Source organism: Acartia tonsa, chromosome 4, assembly GCF_053477335.1.
Source record: "Acartia tonsa isolate MP-2025a chromosome 4, ASM5347733v1, whole genome shotgun sequence".
NCBI classification, from domain to species: domain Eukaryota; kingdom Metazoa; phylum Arthropoda; class Copepoda; order Calanoida; family Acartiidae; genus Acartia; species Acartia tonsa.
This window is the reverse complement of record NC_137263.1, coordinates 26,622,564-26,640,793: the sequence shown is the minus strand read 5'-3', so window position 1 is coordinate 26,640,793 and position 18,230 is coordinate 26,622,564. Positions and strand designations below refer to the sequence as shown.

The 18,230-nt window shown below is 33.4% G+C and overlaps 1 protein-coding gene across 3 annotated transcripts; it reads left to right on the top strand.

Moving 5' to 3' along the window:
- The first annotated feature begins 4,696 nt into the window (after positions 1–4,696).
- Positions 4,697–17,916, top strand: LOC145316607 (uncharacterized). Of its 3 annotated transcripts, none has more exons than XM_080157238.1 (5): positions 4,745–5,053; positions 6,055–6,921; positions 8,043–8,084; positions 13,009–13,194; positions 13,526–17,916. In XM_080157238.1, exons 1-5 carry the CDS (start codon positions 4,940–4,942, stop codon positions 17,582–17,584), a joined length of 5,268 nt encoding a protein of 1,755 aa, XP_080013364.1. In that variant the 5' UTR covers positions 4,745–4,939; the 3' UTR covers positions 17,585–17,916. The 3 variants fall into 3 exon arrangements, with proteins under 3 accessions (XP_080013366.1, XP_080013364.1, XP_080013365.1); XM_080157239.1 differs by having other exon boundaries at positions 4,748–5,053; positions 13,012–13,194; XM_080157240.1 differs by lacking the exon at positions 13,009–13,194 and having other exon boundaries at positions 4,697–5,053.
- Positions 17,917–18,230: the final 314 nt, after the last annotated feature.

The following is an 18,230-nucleotide window of genomic DNA, read 5'->3' as shown; positions in this document are numbered from 1 at the left end:
GTAGTAGAATGTCCCAACCGACTTAAAACTTGACTTGCGAGTAAATCATTAAAGATAAAAAAGGGTGCGGACATTTTTAAAATTCAAACTGCTTGGCTTGTGTGAATAGTAGAAAAATGCTATGTATATCGTTAGAACCGTCATAAGCTCTATTATTTGGAAATATAAGTACGATTTTTGTGCTATTTTTAGTTTAGGAGCTGTATTGATAAATGTGAGAAAAGTGGAAATTTTTTTTTGAGTTTTAAGTCAGTTGGGACATTCTACCACATAGTTCATAAATTATACGTAGCACATGAATGGTTCTTATATTTTCAAAAAAAAAGAGTTTATAGCGATTCCATAGGTATGCAAAACATTTTTCTACCATTAACACAAGCCGAGCAATTAGAATTTTAAAAATGTACGTATTTTTATTTGCATACCCTTTAATTTAATCTTTAATGATTTACTCGCAAGTCAAGTTTTACATCAGTTGGGACATTTTAACACGTAGCTCCGTAATTATATGTACCAGAGGAATCGTTCTTGTATTTCCAAAAAATAGACTTCCTAGCGGTTCTAACGATATGTGTAACATTTTTCTACTATTAACACAAGCCGCGCAATTTCAATTTTAAAAATGTCCGCATTTTTTTTGCACACCCTTTATTTCTCGCATCGTATTATAAACAGCTTTCCGCGGATATAGAATGTACAATTATTAGATTAAAACCTGTTTTTTTTAGCCCCGAGATGCCGAAGGCACGGGATAAAAAAACTAGTTTTAATCTTATGATTGACATTTTATATTCGTTGAAAGATGAACATAATACGATGCTAGACATAGTTTTTTCGTATGGATGAGAACCGGTTCCTATCCACCGGTTTCGAATAAATACGAGAAAATAAAATTAAGCAATATAAATCTTAATAAAAACGTAGATTTTACACGTACGTACGTTAATCTAAGGTTAGAAATGTGCAAAGCATATTTTTTTCCCCAAGGGCTAAGTAGTATAACCTGGAATTTGTTATAATTTCAATAACACAAAAAAAATAAATAAGAAGAGAAAATCCTTGAAATTGTAAACGGGTCAATGAAAATAGAATTTCCCTTCGCGCATTTCTTATCAAGATAGTTATTCCAGCCCACATCATTATCTAGGCTTAGTATTTTATAAATGACCTTTTCCCATACTTAAGCATAAGATTTAAAATTGACAATATATCTAGATAAGTAGACAAATACAAAAATTTGGATAAATATTCAAATTATAGCCACAACGATATAAAACTGATTAAAAATTTAAGGAAAACGATTTTTTACAAAAGCTTTTTATGAGTTCACATATTTCGAAAATTTTGTTATAAAATATCTTATTTAAACATTTACACAGAACCTTTCTGAAATTAAATTTTGATATGATAAGATTAATAGCATTGTCATTTACTTCATTTGTGGTTTACATTTAATGAATTTGCCGAAAAATTTTCTATTTTTCGCCGTTTCATAATTTATGTTTTTACCTGAAATATTATTAGCTTGTGATTACACTAAGATGCTTTAAGTGAATCATGAGAAGTACAAAACTAAGAATTGACAATTTTTGTGTATTTGTCATGTTTTTATTTAACATTATGTATAATCTGTAAATTGGATCCTACCTATTTAAATTGACAGTATAACATCATTATTGTGAATCACACATAAACAAGGATGGATATCTTCCATAGATATTAAAAATACATGAATACTCACCCCCTTTTCATGGTAAAATACTACTTCCCCATCCTAAAATTTAAAAAAAAAATTAAGCAGTCAAAAATCAAAAGCCGCCCAGGGCTTTTTGTATGTCAATCATAAATAATAATGTGAATAAAAAGAAAAGTGATGTTTAGCAAACAACCGTGGGCGGTCAGAATCAGCTGAATGTTTATTATGAAAAAAATTTCCCCCTTTTTAGAAATGAAAGGATTCTTCTTTCATGCATAAATTTTTTTAAATAAAAATAAATTCTTTGTAATTTTTAATTAAAACATTAAAACGACAATATCTAAAAGTAAAAAGTAAAAAAAAATATTTTTTTTAGATGTTGTTATTTTAGTATTTTTTATATTTAATACCAAAATTTTCTTTTTATTTTTAAATTAAATATTATATTCTAATTATTAAAACTTTACATATTAATTTTGTAATCCTCCCATTTGAAAAGTGGTGGAATAGCAATAAAATTTAGCGCGGCAACAGCGCTGATTAGGCCCCTGGGCCCACTGCCTATTTTCGTCTTCTAGTTGCTTCGATTCCTCTCTTTTATTTTTAGTAGCGAAGCTACTCTATAATTCACTTTGTCCGTCCGTCCGTCCATCAGTCCGTCAGTCCGTCCGTCAGTCCGTAACGCTATGGGGGAAATGGGATTTACTCAGCTCCTATAAAAGATAGAAAGCTGAAATTTTTTGACAACATTCCCATTATTAAGGAGCACAATTAACTATAAAACATCAATGGCGGTCGGACGGCTTTTTAGCAGGTTTTAGGCTATTTTATTATTTTCCACATTTTTCCTCATATCTTTGGTGTTTATGGTCCGATTTTAAAAATTTTTTCAGTTAGATATATCAAAATTAAATTTTCCGTCGTTTGAAGAAAACAACAATGACAGTCAGACTGCCTTTTTGCAGGTTTTTGGCTATTTTTATATTTTTTACATTTTCCCCCATATCTTTGGTATTTATGGTCCGATTTTCAAACTTTTTTCAGTTAAAGATATCAAAATTGAATTTCCCTTCGTTTGAAGAAAACAACAATGACGGTCAGACTGCCTTTTTGCAGGTTTTGGGCTATTTTTATATTTTTTTTACATTTTCCCCCATATCTTTGGTGTTTATGGACCGATTTTCAAAAATTTTTCAGTTACAGATATCAAAATTAAATTTCCGCTCATTTGAAGAAATCAACAAAGACGGTCAGACTGCCTTTTTGCAGGTTTTTGGCTATTTTTATATTTTTTTACATTTTCCCCCATATCTTTGGTGTTTATGGACCGATTTTCAAAATTTTTTCAGTTAAAGATATCAAAATTAAATTTCCGCTCATTTGAAGAAATCAACAATGACGGTCAGACTGCCTTTTTGCAGGTTTTTGGCTATTTTTATATTTTTTACATTTTCCCCCATATCTTTGGTGTTTATTAATCGATTTTCAAAATTTTTTCAGTTAAAGATATCAAAATTAAATTTCCCGTCGTTTGAAGAAAACAACAATGACCGTCAGTCCCATCCACGAAATTTTGTGCTTTGCTACTTATGGATGTTGTCATCCTTGTTTTCTCTATGGTTGTAAGTCACTAAATTATTGAAATAGAGAAAATGATAATAATTCTTTACTCAGCCTGAACGTTTATTCATATACTTTTTTTGGGTTATAAAAATGATATATGACCTTGTATTTTGTTTAAATAATGTACTATTTTAGCCCATGGAAAACTAAGAGGCAAATTTATTTTTATTTTTAAAAACTTAAAATAAGCAATATAATAGTTCGTTCCCTAGTGCCTAGTCGAGTAAAGAAGCCCCCCTCCCCATTATTTTGAAATAGATTTAAATTAAGGTTTGTGTTTTAATTCAGAATGATTAGTTTAGGAAATTGCATGTAAAGGCCCCACAGGGCACACTTAAAGTGTTATGCATATTTTTTTCAAAAATAAGAGGAAGAGAATCTGTTCACTATCATGATAAGTAATCAAAAAAATATGTTTAATAAAAAAACTAGGGTATTATCCTCTTAGAAATTTTTTTTCAATATTGAAAATTTGAGTACCCCCCCCCCCCTCCCCGACAGCGAACTATGAACTCTGGCCGCAGCGCTCGGCTCCCTAGCCTGCCTAGCCGCAGCGCTCGGCCACCTGCCTAGCCGCAGCAGTACGGCCCCCTTGCCTGCCTAGCCGAAGCGCTCGGCCACCTTGCCTGCTTAGCCGCAGCACTCGGCTCCCTAGCCTAAAACCTAACCTAACCTAAAATAGTTGTTAATTGGGGGGGGGGGGGGGTGGGTACAAAATTGAAAAAAAATTTTAAAAATTTTCTAAGAGGATAACGCCAAAATAAGCTATCGAAGAGCTTTACAGAAATCTCTAGAGTAATCTCATTACCAAAACATTTTCGGATTATATTCTTGTCTACGAGCGTTTTTTTTCGCCTTGAAATCGGCCATTTTCAAGCACAAAGTCAGAAATTCTTTATCCCAAAATAACAACATATTTATACTTCTACATACTGCTAAGCACAGGGTATTCAAACAAAGTCAATTTTCAGCGCAGCTACAATATTGTACATGACGAAAGTAAAAAGTTATTTTTATATAAAATATATTTATTACTTATATTTAAAACTTAAGTTCTAGGCAAGCCATTTACTTAAATGTTTTAATTGATTTAGTAGAAATTTACAACTAATCACTTATTAATTTCATTGGATCAACAGTCAAAATGCAAAATTGTATGTATAAATAATAATAAGTATTCCCTCAAAAGATTTGTTCATAATATTTTGTTTTGGCGCACTGTGTTAGGAAAAGAAAATATTTTTTAGTGAGGTAATCAGAGAAAAGGATTGAAAGCTGATGTAGAGGGATGGAGACAGTAGCGAGGCGCAACAGTCTTCTCCCCTCCCAAGGGAAGGCACCATAAGGATAATTTTTGTTTTTAAAAGGGGATGGGGGGGGGGGAGAGATCAGATGCAGATTATATGTATGAGCTGGCCGGTATGTGTCACAGAAACGATAGCTTGCCCCCTCAACCCAAACACCTTGCACAGATTTACTTTTAGTCAGTCAAACTTAGATACTTCTGAGTCACACATCATTGTCAAACGAAAGCCATATCGCACGTACGAAAAACGAACAGTATAACAAAACGAGTATAAATATATTATAATTTAAGTTATTGTGGGGGGAAGGTTAAAAATGCCTACGTCAGTGGAATCGCTGGACGCGTCAGGTTACCTGAACGGAAGATACACAGAAGAAGGAATGGATGAGGATGGTTTCTTTACCTGTGCGGTTTCTGTACAACATAAGGTTTTTTGTTTATTTAACTATTTATTTTTTATAAATTAAATGTATGCTAAAAATCTTCACTTTTACATTTAAAAGATTTATTTTGTTTTAATATGGTAATTTTTTGTGATTGAACTAATATATACTTTAATTAACTTATTATTGTGTTATTTTTTCACCCTTGTTTTCCTATTTAATTAAAATAGTAATAAGAGATAACAAAAACTAAGAAAAGTTTATAACTTATGATTGCTCCGAAAATGTTAAACATTAAAGTAAGGTTGAAATCTACAAGTTTTGTTAATATTTAATTTATGCAATTTTTTGGCGAATATCTATCTCAAGTTATTTAAAAACTTTTATATTCAGGGGAAATTTAAGGTTTTGAAAATGTAGATTTAAAATAAAATAAAAAGCATTAGTATGACATTAAAATGGAAAAACATTATAATAAACTAATGATTGATATAAAATTAATTTTTAGCACGATGAAAGTATTTTACAAAAAATTACCAACCCGACATTGTTATATAGTTTTGCTATAAAAAATCTCTTTAGTAGCGAAACTACTCGATGATTCACTTTATCTGTCTGCCTGTCCGTAAAGCTTTGAGGGAAATAGGGTTTGCTCAGTTCCTACTAAAGGTAGACCTATTTGTTTTCTTGTCAACATTCCTTGTATTATGAAGCATATTTACGTATATAAAACCATGGCAAAACCATGGCAGTACGACTCCTTTAAAGCAGCTTTTTAGCTGCATTTCTATTTTTACTCATTTCCACATATCTTTGGTCTTTTTTTAGGATAGTTTTAGGATATTTTATGATCCTTTATCTAAATTTTCAAACAGGTTTAAATAATGCGTATATATGACAGTTTGACTCAATTCGACAACCCCCTACGGGCCTACACCCACCTAAGTCGGCTTGTGCTCGCCTATAATGTTTGGATTTTTAAGTACAACATTTTTTTTTATGTTTATGTTTATTAAAGTATTTTTGAATATGAAATCAAATTTTAGAAGCACGAGACAGAAACTGTGAGTCAGACCCGTGAAGAAGAACTTGGAAGAAAGGTTGTCTGGCCAGCAGAACAATCAAGATTAATCAAGAAAGCAATTGAATCAAACAAATGCTTCCAGAAAACGATGAAGAGCGAGGGATCTGTTCAAGTGGATCACCCACACTACTGGCTGAACAAGCAAGAGGATGACCAGAGCCAGGCAGCCCCGGTGCGTGTCAGCAGATCTCGCAGCCGCAGCAAGAATATCATGGAACGGGCACGATCCTTTGAAAGAGGTGCGGTAATGCAGGAGGCAGATCAGCACCAGCAGGCTCATATTTCCAGACCGGTCAGCAGGTCTGGATCTTTCAGAAATAGATCTGCGTCTGGTACAAGAAACAATGCCATGGAGAACAACTGGAATCAGCTGATGGACAGACCTGGCTCCAGAACAGATGTCGACTCCAGGAGATTCATGGAGGTTGGAAGGGTTAATACCCAATGTTGGGAAAATAGGATTCATGGTTCCACAGAATATATTCCCCCAAGAACTCCTCCACCCACAAGAAAAGATGTGCAAATCATGAAACAATATCGTGAGGATGTTGATGAAGGAGCTGGTACTCCTGAGCCTCCTCCACCACCAGCAAGAATGCACCAGATGCCCAAGCAGGAACAGATGTTCCCGCCTCCGCCATGTAGCGCCGGCAGCAAGCTTTCAGAGGAGTCGGTCAACATGCTCAGCCAGGATAATAAGGAGAGAAGTGTACTAGAGTGGGTACATTCAACTACACAATCCAGGGACGAGATACAAAAAGAGTTGGAAAAATTTGCCTATGATATTGCCGAGTCAGTTGTGTCCACTATGGAGAAAAATTCTGAAAAGGTAAGAAATATTTAAAGTTATTCATTTATATAGATGTATCAAAATTAAATTCATTAACGAAATTCAATAATTTTAGGTGGCTAAGTATGCAAAAATTTAAAGAAAAATTTACATTTTTACTTTTGGAAGAAGTAAAAGTTAAGAATTTAATTTTGAAAATTACTCAAATGCTTTGCAATATTCTAAGGTCTACCAATAACGTCAATTAACGCACGCATAATCTTCAATGATAATTTTTATATTAGCATTTGATATTTGTTAAGACATTTTTTCCCCTGAGATAGGGAGGTAGGGTTGTCTAATTTAGAATAAGGGAAATTGCCTTTATTATGTGAAACAAAGATTTCCTTGAAACTTTATGACATTTAGTCAGAAACATTTTAATATCCAATTCTTCGTAATTTTTGTATAAATTTTGAATATAATATTATGTATATTATTATACTAACATCTACTCCTCTGTAGACCTAGAGCTAGAATAATAGCTTAAAACCACCCCAAGATTTAAATATAAAATTAGAATGGCCTAAAACTATCACAGGACATATATGAAGCTTTCTTAAAATTGGGAACCCAATCGGTTTGGTAGTCATTGAGATCTTGAGCTCAAGGCAAAAAAAACTCTTACTACTTTTTATAATTGGACAAGTTTAAATAAACCAATATGACATTATTCTTGAAGCCGAAACAAGGAAATATTTACTTTCTCTAAATTTGTTAGGCCTGATAGTCACAGACAAAATATTCTACTATACCTAACTTGGATGGCATTTTAAGAATGGGCGGACGTTTGAACCGACCTCAGTTAAAGAAAACATTTGCTGTTCCTTTTTGTACAGTTGTTGTGATAATATGATTATTATTCCAAATTTGTCATAACATATTTTCCGTCCAATATTAAAAAACAACAATAAAGAAGATTATATATACATATGCTATACGTAATTTTTTTCAACTATTGTGTGCCTAATCGTTACAGGAATATAAATATAAGAATTCATATCAAAATAAATAACAACTATAGTAATCCTATATACCCATATATACTAAAGTGCATAAATTCCCATATATAGAAAACTTTTGTGCTTATAATTAAAATAATTATATTATTTTTGTTTTAGTCGTGTTCAAAGCAAGATTTAAGTGTTGCTGTAGAAAATCAGGTAAATCATTTATTATTATTATCTTATCTTTCTCTTTAACCTTTTCTTCTGCTACTAAGAATGTGCATGGCTTACTAAAAAATAATAAATTCTTCCACGTTTTTAATTAAACTGTTCAATAAAAAAGGAAATTTTTGAAGAATTTTTATTCAATTATAAATAATTAGATTTTATGAAACAATAACTATGGCTTGCTTTCTGCCAATTAACAGATATTATACCTTTAAGTAGATTTACTGGAAATATCGGTCTATTGGTTATCGAGATCTTAAGCTACAGACAATCACACATAGACAAACAAGATATTAAATTATGTAAAGAATGAACTAAAATTTTTATACTCATCACGTAATAAGTAAATAAGAGTCACGACTATCTTTAACTTTTACAAAACCTACTACTTTTCACATCTATCTTACAATGAAGTAAGCTCATCAACACAGCATGCAAAGGGACATTTAAAATGTTCTTATGCTTAATTGAAAACCATATGATATAGTTTTTTTGAGAAATTTTTTTTGAAAATTTTTGAATCAAATGTTCAACCAGCAAAAGTTCATGAAACGTACAAATTTGTTAGGAAATATGAATATTTATAAAAAACAAGTTTGATTTTAATTATAATATTTCAAACTATAGTCGATTAGAGAAATTATGTATTTTCATGATCTAAGCAAAATTTTGACAAAATATCGAAAGATTATAAACTCCTCTAAGATTAAGATTTTCTCTAAGATTAAGATTTTCAAATTGGCATCAGATTTTTTTTACAGATAGGGCCTATTTATAACAGAAGTAGGTCTGGTTGGTTCACACTCAACTTTATCTTAATTTTTTGAAAAAATATATGCATATTCCTTGGACGATTAGGAATAAATAACGATAAAGGTGTAGCAGTTCTATATTGGTAGCTTCAAATATAGGCACATCCATATTAAGCTTTCTGTAAAATTATATCATAATAATTGATAATAATTTGGCAATGGGCTTTTATGAATATTGACATCCTTGTTGATACATGAAGTAATTTATGAAATTCTTAACAGTTTTCATATAACCTTTCTCTGAAGCTGAAACATTTGCCCTTCAATTTGTTTTCTTATGTATAAAAATGATTGATTAGATTATGCAATGAAAGTGGGAAATTTTAAACTTTTTTTTACAACAAAGCTAAATATAGATTTTATAAACATAATCCTAAATTTTTATAATATTTCTTTCGGGGTGTTGCAGTTTTAGATTAGTAGATTTTATTTTCTGGCAATTTTTTATTTCTATAGAAATTCCTTGAAATCTTACAATCTTATACAAGCGTAGCAGTCTCCTAATTTTAACACTTTCACCATTTTGTATGTAGAAGTAACTATTTTCTTCGCCTCCAGCCTTCAGAAGCTTTATATTAAGCTGTATTCTGACATTCATTTATGTTCAGATATATAAAAGGGGAGAAAATTCGTTATGAGGGTAATTTTATTTTTTCAAAGAGTCATATTTATTTAAGAGGAGTTTATCTCTACTTCCAACGCACAGTTTACCAAATAGTATGACCCTCAATCTAACCTTTTAGGAGATCATGCTAGACAAGCATTCCTACATTTACAGATAAATAAATACATCAAGCTTATTTAGTAATTTGAACAAAATTTTTTTAAGTTGCTTTGAGACAAGAAAAATAATTATATCAAAACATATTTTGTCATAAAAGTTTATGTCATTAAGAAACCATTTTATAAAGTTAAGGTTTGTACAATTTTATGTTTTTATTTATCATATTTTGTAAATGATTTATACTTGAATGACATAAGAAGACAATGACAATGCAATGTAAAGTAAAGCTGCTATCATTTTAATTGATAGAATTCCTAGAAATGAAATATTTGAATTTCTGTTCTGAGATTAGAGAATGTTGCAGAGCACAGATTTATATAACAATTTCAACTGTATTATTTTTTTTACATTTTCAAATACTTTTCGTTCATTTTTTTTCAAATTAGATTTCTTTAAAAACGTAGTAGCAGTTAGATTTTTTCTCTTAATTACATATCCACAGAAGCGTATCCATCCCCTTAGCAAAATTAAGGCGGGTGGATAGAACCCTTTAGGCATCCCTCTCCACCCTCTGAAGCAGGGTAAAACAATTTATTAATACAGTGGGGGTATAAAGTGAAAAAAGTCCTACCCCTATAAAAATTAAGGGGGTATGAAACCTGTGCACGACACTCCATATTCACATAATAAAGTGAGGATGTTTATATAAATATGTTTGGTTTGTTGTCTTCTTAGAATTCGCTAAGTCGATTGTTGACAATTTTCAGGGAAATTTTTTAATTGGGTTTGTATGATTATAGGCCGAACCCCCTCCCCTTTATCGTACCCTCTATATGATAGCCATATAAAAATGAAAGGACTCCCTCAAAAAATCTTTTTTGTTTATTATTTCCATTCTTATTTTGATTATTGATGTTAGGGGAGATGCTTCTAGTATCTTTAAAGAATATTAAGTTATTTCACACTTATTTAAAGATAATATTGAGATTATGACCTAACTGTGAAAATATGCTGAGATGCATGTTTGTAAATAGACATCTTTGCATTTACCTTGAAAATTGCAGGGATGTGGAGTTTTTAAATAATGCAACTTTCTGTTTTGATTCTTTTATCAAATATTATTTCCATAGCTGGGTTTCTTTTTAGGCATAACGATCCTAAGTTGTTAAATTTAAATCTGTAAAATTATTTATCAGATACGTTGAATAGCTTCGGTATCCGCATCTCTGAAAACCTTGGACACAGCTTATGGTGCTGTCACACTTTTTCATGTCTTTCAGATGTCATATGTTTCTTAAAACATACAAGCATAATGATATTTAGAAATCTTTATTAACTTTTTGATTTGAAGTGATACATATGATTAGTAGCCTGCACAGGAGGCTGTATGTATATAAAAAAAAATGCAAAGCCAGGCCTTCCTAATTTAATTTATAAAAGGTTTATTTTACAACACATTTTAAGCCCCTCCCTTCTCAGGTAGTAAGGGAGGGGACAATGGGCAATTAATTCAATTTAAGAGTTTTCGCTGAAAGACCATGAAATCCAGATTTATCCAGAAAATGTTAAGGAAATTTTAAAGAGTGTGTTAATAAAATTTAAATAACTATAAAATAAGAAAAAAGTTCCCAGAAAAAAAATCATTCATTTGAAAATTAGATTACCAGCACATCAGACTGACTAACCATTCTGTAATTAATTACTAGAAAAATCGTCCCTGGAACCCATTCAACCCATAACCCCAAATAGTAAGGGTTCTTAGCTTGTTTATTACACAAATATTACAATAAAGTTTTGTACCTATGAAATGATATTTTCTGGAGAATTTTTTTTTTAAACCAGCCATTTCATAACAAATTAAGTTTATTCATACTCGTCTGCTATATTCAAAACTAACGTTGCAGTTAGAACCTGCTAAATTCTTGCACATTCCCTTTAAGCCAGTACCCAAAGTCTGAGACTCCTAAAAATTGAATATTCGGTCCATTGTCCCCTCCCTTATTCCCTGCCCCCCCCCTCCAATGCACGCATTAGGCCTTTCTCTTTTCTTAATCTTATTGCCAGGCAAAACAAGTTACTATTTTAACGTTTTTAATTATGTCGAGATTCGAATTAATCACCCCTCCCTCGGTAATTCTGGGGACGTGTTTTGTTTTATATTTTTATTTGTTTTACTTTTTATTGCTACAATGACATGACGATAGACACACGTCAGGTCAAACATTTAATTTTATAATTTCTTCGTTACTAAAATAACATGGCATTCAATTTTTTCATTGAAAAAGTATTAGAGAATTAAGAAATATTTTTTTCAAATTATCTGAGCAAGGTAAAACAAAAGATAAAGAAAATAATTAAGATAATATTTGACTTTCTGTCCTGATCACACACACACAAACACCACACACACACACACACACACACACACACACACACACACATACACACACACAAACACCACACACCCATACGAACACACACACACACGCCACAAGCAGACACACATTCACACATACTCTAAAACTCGAGATATTTTGAATTACTTTCGCATTCTGTTGAAGTAAAATATTTTTATTTTACTTGAAAAAAAATATGTTATCATATTATAACTATTTTTGATGTTTCATAAGATTCTAAATATTTATTTCAAAATATTTGAAAAACGATTTTTATCATTTGAGTCTTGACTATTCTTTTTACTAATAACATGATTAAGCTTGAGGAGAATACCAGATTTGTGTTTTTATTTACTCCATCTTTTAATACTAGTTTGAAAACATTCAAAGAACCTTATTAAGTACAAAATTTGATTTGCTAATTGTTTTTACAACAAAAATTGTAGCTGTAGTCACATCCTGAAATCTGTACTTGTACAATTAATCTTGGATTCCATTTTTTTCTTTCTATTTTTGAAGAAAATTACTTTAAGCTGGATTTTCGTGACTTTAGCAAGGCTTTTCATAAATTGGGGAGTATAAACTTTTCCTTTTAAGTTACTTTTCGATATATTAAAGTAATTGTATTTGTTTATAATATTCTTAAAGGAAATCAAAATAAGATTTCTCGTAAGACATAGCATCTAGGATTTTTTTGATAACCCGATATGTCCGTTGTCAGGTTCTTTTCCTGTTTTCATACTCGTAATAGAGGGAGGAATTTATTGCAATTTTCTTCAAAATTTCTGTTAATGGAATAACCACGTTAAATCTTGATTTCAAAATCATTGTAAAAATTTTAAAGTGTGTTTTTAATACTAACATCTAAAAGCTAAAAATGTAAATACCTGTTTATCCCATTAATTGGCACTGAATGAAACCAAATCTGGATAATTCCCTGCTAAGCTTGATGCTAACTTGTTGTGTTTCTGTTTACCCAGCAGATGCCGTCCCATCTTGTAAACCAGTTCTGGGAGCGACAAATGTCCATTCCTGAGAGTCAACTCTCTTCCTCTTCCTCCTCCAATAACCAGGCCTCCATTCCCGCCGTCTCCGCAACAACAACTAACTGTACACACTCTTCTACGCCGCAGGTCACCTTACAAACCTGCCAGCAGTTGCCGCAGGTCAGCCTAGTTTATCCATGAACAAGTGTGCGCGTGTGTCCATCTAGATTTTTTTATAATATAGAGATTTGTATGTACATATGCTGTTGAAATTACATATGATAACTGTCTCTAACATATCTCTCCACTAGTTTCCTTGACATGTTTGCTTGCCTTGATATTTTCCCCTTTATCCTGTCTAGATTCCGCACACATAAATCTCCTTAAAGGCCAATTAGAGCAGAATTTTTGCCATAAAGAAAGTTGTTGTGTTTTACACATCGTATTGTCCATTGTCTAGCAAAGATAAAAAATTAAAATACATGTTTCACATATTTTTTATATATTTTAGGTTGCAGCCCCAGAGAGGACAAGCGGTATTTTCCATGCAGTGCCAGCCAGGACTAGCCAACAGCTTCATGGTCCTGTTTATATCCAAGACCAGACACCCAGAGGACAGATGACATTCCAGCAAGAGGAAAGAAGAAGGCAGGAGCTGAGGATCAAGGAGGAGAAGGTCCAAGAGGAAAAGAGAAGGGCGGAGATCATGGAGCAAGAAAGATTAAGAATTGAGGAAGAGTCGCGAAGACAGGAGGAAGAGAAAAGGCGTTTAATCGAGGAACAAAGAAGACAAGAGAATATGAAAAGAGAACACGAAGAAGTCTTAAGACTTGAGGAAAAGAGAAAGTTCGAAGAGGAGCAGAGAAGAAAAGAGGAATTAAGAAGATTTGAGGAAAAGAAAAAAATCGAGGAAGAGCAGAGAAAAAGAGAAGAACAAAAAAGACTTGAGGAGGAAAGAATGCGACAAGAGGAGGAAAGGAAAAGGCAGGAGGAGGAGAGAAGAATTCAAATTTTAAGAAGACAAGAGGAGGAAAAAAGAATAGAAGCTATACGAAGAGAAGAAGAAAGGAGGAGAATGGAGGAGGAGAAAAGGAAAATTGAAGAGGAAAAGCGAATTGAAGCCGAGGAAAAAAGAAAAAAGGAGGAGATGGAAAGAAAGCGGCGTGAAGAACAAGAGAGGTATGAGAAGTTGCGCAGAGAGGAAGAAGCTTGTAGAAGAGAAGAAATGAGGCTAGAACAAGAGCTAAGAAGACAATATGAATTACAACAACAAAAACTTACTGAAGAAGAAACCATTAAGAAAGAGCAAGCTGCCCAGGAAGAGATTAACGTGCGTGAACATATTCCTAAAATCAATAAATTCCGAGCCTTTGACAACTCACAAGATCGTTTAAATGAGGTTGGAAAGGAACGTGAACATCTTGGCAAAGTTAAAACTGGCCAGGTCAATGACAAGAGAAACTTTTGGATTAGATCAACTTCAGCGGAAAGATCAGGTAACCAGGGCTTGAGTCCAGCTCCGCGCAGGAAAAGAATTAATACCTGGAGCAAGCAGAAGGATGCCGCACAGGAGGAGTCTGAGTCCAGACCTGGCTCTTCTATGGGACAGCCTGGTAATAGTTCTGTTAAAAATATAACCAATGGATTTCTTTCAAAATCTAGATCAACAGCTGCTGTGATGCAGGAGGCTGAGCGGGGCCGTCCTCCATCCAGAACTAGACATGAGGTAGCATGGACCAAGGAAAAATATGATGAAAACACAAATAATCAAAACTTTCTAAAATGCCAGGATGTAAAGACAAACAAGGTGAATGAAACTATATCTAGCTGGGGAAAGCATGATGATAATACTGCAGGCAGGGTCACACCTGTTCCCTCCAGAAACATTGGTCAGGTTTTTTCTGATAACAAAGTTGCGAAGGCTGAGAATGAAAAGCATGCAAATTCCTGGAGAACAAAGACCCCAGAGCCAAGCGTGAAATTGATGAATGTGCATGTAGAAAAATCTATTGGGTCTTCACAAAATATTCATATTTCTGAGAGTGCACATGCCCAGCTTGCAGAATTTGTTCAGGAAACCAAGACAACTGGCCACCAGGAGTTCTCCTCTTCTACAACTAGCTCCAGCAGTCAAACAACTATGCAGACAACTTCAACCATGAGTCAGCAGTCAGCAACTAAAGAGCAGTATACAATGAGCAGCCAGCAGTCAGTGACAACAGCAGTTAGTCAGCCTCCCCAAGCTCCAGAGAGAAACCAGAGTATTGGAGGTAAGTCCTCAGCATGTTACATACAATCTGAACAATCCGGTTGTCAATTCAATACAAAAAACAAGCTTGAATCAGTTCTTTGTGAGCGAACTGACACCCCCCAATCTAACCAAGTTTTAAATTTGCCAAGCTCTAATACCAATATTTCTAAACAGGACAAGAAGCAGTTTATAACCCATTCAGCATCTGCTCAAAGTATTAATTCAACTTTATCTACTTGCAGTAGCGGAAAGATACCTCTGCCAATAAAGAACTCATGGTTTGACGATGACCAGATGACCTCTGCCGCCTCAAGCTACTCCAACATACCAGGCAGCCTGCTGTCGCCCACTGGCCGCACCCCAATACCTGTGTCAGCTCAATGGTTTACACATTCAGATCTGGAGAAATCCTTCAGTGAAAATATTAAACACATAAATTCATTTGCGTCAATTAAATCAGTGTCCAGTGAAAAGAATGATAATTCTGATCATGCCGGCACAACTGATGACATTGACTCTAAATCAGTGAAAAGTGACACAACAGTGATTGAAAATTATGAGCGCACTTGCACACCCGCTCCTATCATTCCTCCACGCCCTGTTGAACTGAAACGACCATACAGTCCTCCCCCTATTCCTAAACATAATGATGAATATACAGATGATAATAATGCAAATACAAGGCAAAAATTTAATAAGCCTGATTTGATACCAACACACACAGAATACAACTCAAATCAAAATAAATCTCGCCTAAGTACATATGAAAATGTTTGTAACATTGAGCCAATACATGAAACTAAAACATTTTTAACAGAACACACAGACATGTTGAGCATACAGTCGGCTACCAGCTCATTCTGCAGCACAGCTGACAGAGATTCTATTAAAACTGACATTACTGTCACAGAGAAGTCTCAACTTACATCTAATGATGATAATATTTCAAAGCATTCATCCTCAAATGATCAAACATTTGCAGATCTTGACAAGCTTATTTCAGGTCAAAATGAGACGGTTGTCACAAATCAAGATTCCAATAATAAACCTGTCCATGTTTGTGCAAATGTTAATGCATCAAAAGCAGAATCAGATAGTCAAAGTGAGGCCAAGGACAGTTCCTGCATTATCACTGTGCCTCAATCTCCCAAGGAAATTAGAAAAAAGTTCCAGGAAAACGGTCATGCTCAAAGAAAATTTCAAAAGAGTGCAGATCTTGAGTTGTCACACGAATTCCGCGAGGGCATACGAGGCAAGGTCAGGGAATCAAAACAATCTTTTCTAGCCAGCACAAATTCTGACAAGTTTATTGAGGCCAAAGAACAGAGGGCCATGGAATTGAAACAAATTAGACTTCAAAGATCTGAGTCTAAAACGCGTTGTGATGACGGAGATGAAACTATTGAGACTCTGGGTGACAAAATGAGACAGGAAAAACTAAGAGAACTTCAAAATATGCAAAAGTCAAGATTTGACTCTAAAAATCTAGAAGAAACAATTAGTTCCTCAACGTATAATGAGCTGAAAAGGGAAAGACAGCAAGAGTTGGCAACCCTGGCTAATCGGAAAATTGATCTTGAAGACGCAGCATTTTTTTCACCCACGGAGCTTAGGGAACATCAACTTAGGGAGGAAAGAGAAAAAGAGTTGGCTGCCCTGTGTGCAAGATCTTACATGGTTGATACAGAGACCGAACAATCTGAACAACAATGTTCTATTGAAGAACTAAGAGAATCTGGAAGTTATGAGTCTAACCAAGGTATAGTTGAGGTACCTGAGTCACCTAAGCCAACACTAACTCGCAAAGCATCAGCTTTGTCCCTACCCTCAGCAACTATCCAAGATCTTACACGAGAGCTAGACGCACTTACAGATGAAGCCTTTGAAGTTCTTGACTCTTCAAGACAGAAAAGTATTGAACCTGAAATGGATGTTAAATCCTTGCGTGAAAAAAAATCCATCTGGCTAAACAAAGAGTCAACAAGTAGAGTAAGCGCAGAGAGATCCAATTCCAACACACCAACTCCTTCACGCAGAATTGGCAGTATGTTTCGCAAGGATTCTGAATATTGGAGTCTTGATGATGATTTACCAGCACCTCCTCCTGGACAAGAACCCCTGCATGGTAGCACTCACCCACAACAAATTCAGCCCCCTCAATGTACAGAAGATCCCAACCTACCTCCTCCCCCTAATAGTGACTCAACTGAAGTACATCCCCCACCTCCTCCTCGACAAAGTTCCCGTGGAAAAGTTGATGAATACAGGTCCTGGTCTGGAGCTTGGAAGTCAGGCAGTTCATTTGGCCATCAAAACTAACATTTCTTTCAAATATTGCCATGTATAGTATATCATTTAATTTAGAATTTCATTATTAGATTCATATTAATTTACTTGAAATATTTAGTAAAAAAATCTCCTGCTTAAATCTTAATTTTTTCTAATTGTAAAACTACATTTCTTATCTAATATTTATATAAAATAAAAGTATAAAACTAAATATTATTGTACTAATACCAGTGATAAATTTATATTTAAAGTAAAAATCTTTAATTTTGTAGTTTAATCAACATTTTTTTTCTAATAATTAACTTAGGAAAATTAACAAAGATAATGTGTACAAATGACAATAAATTTTAACTAAATGATTATTTGACTTTTTATTAAATACTTAAATAGTAACTCTACAAGCTTATCTATGGTCTGTTGGTAACTCTTGCATGCACTTAATATATTCTTAATTCAGTAAAATTCAAATTGTTAACGTTTCTTTGTCACCTGATATTTTTGGTTTAATTTGTTTTATTTTAAAATAAAAGCCATCGTTGTTTGATTTATATCACATCATTTAAGATTTAATGAAAAAAGGCAACGCTCCTGAATGAAATTTATATTCATTTTAATGTTATGTAGAAAGTTGATATAAATAGTGAAGTAAGCTGACAAGCACGGCTAGGTATTATCT

Coding starts and splice junctions, on each gene's coding strand:
- LOC145316607 (XM_080157238.1), top strand. CDS start 4,940: ATGCCTACGTCAGTGGAATCGCTGGACGCGTCAGGTTACCTGAACGGA. Junction 5,054..6,054: donor CGGTTTCTGTACAACATAAG/GTTTTTTGTTTA, acceptor ATCAAATTTTAG/AAGCACGAGACAGAAACTGT. Junction 8,085..13,008: donor GTGTTGCTGTAGAAAATCAG/GTAAATCATTTA, acceptor CTGTTTACCCAG/CAGATGCCGTCCCATCTTGT.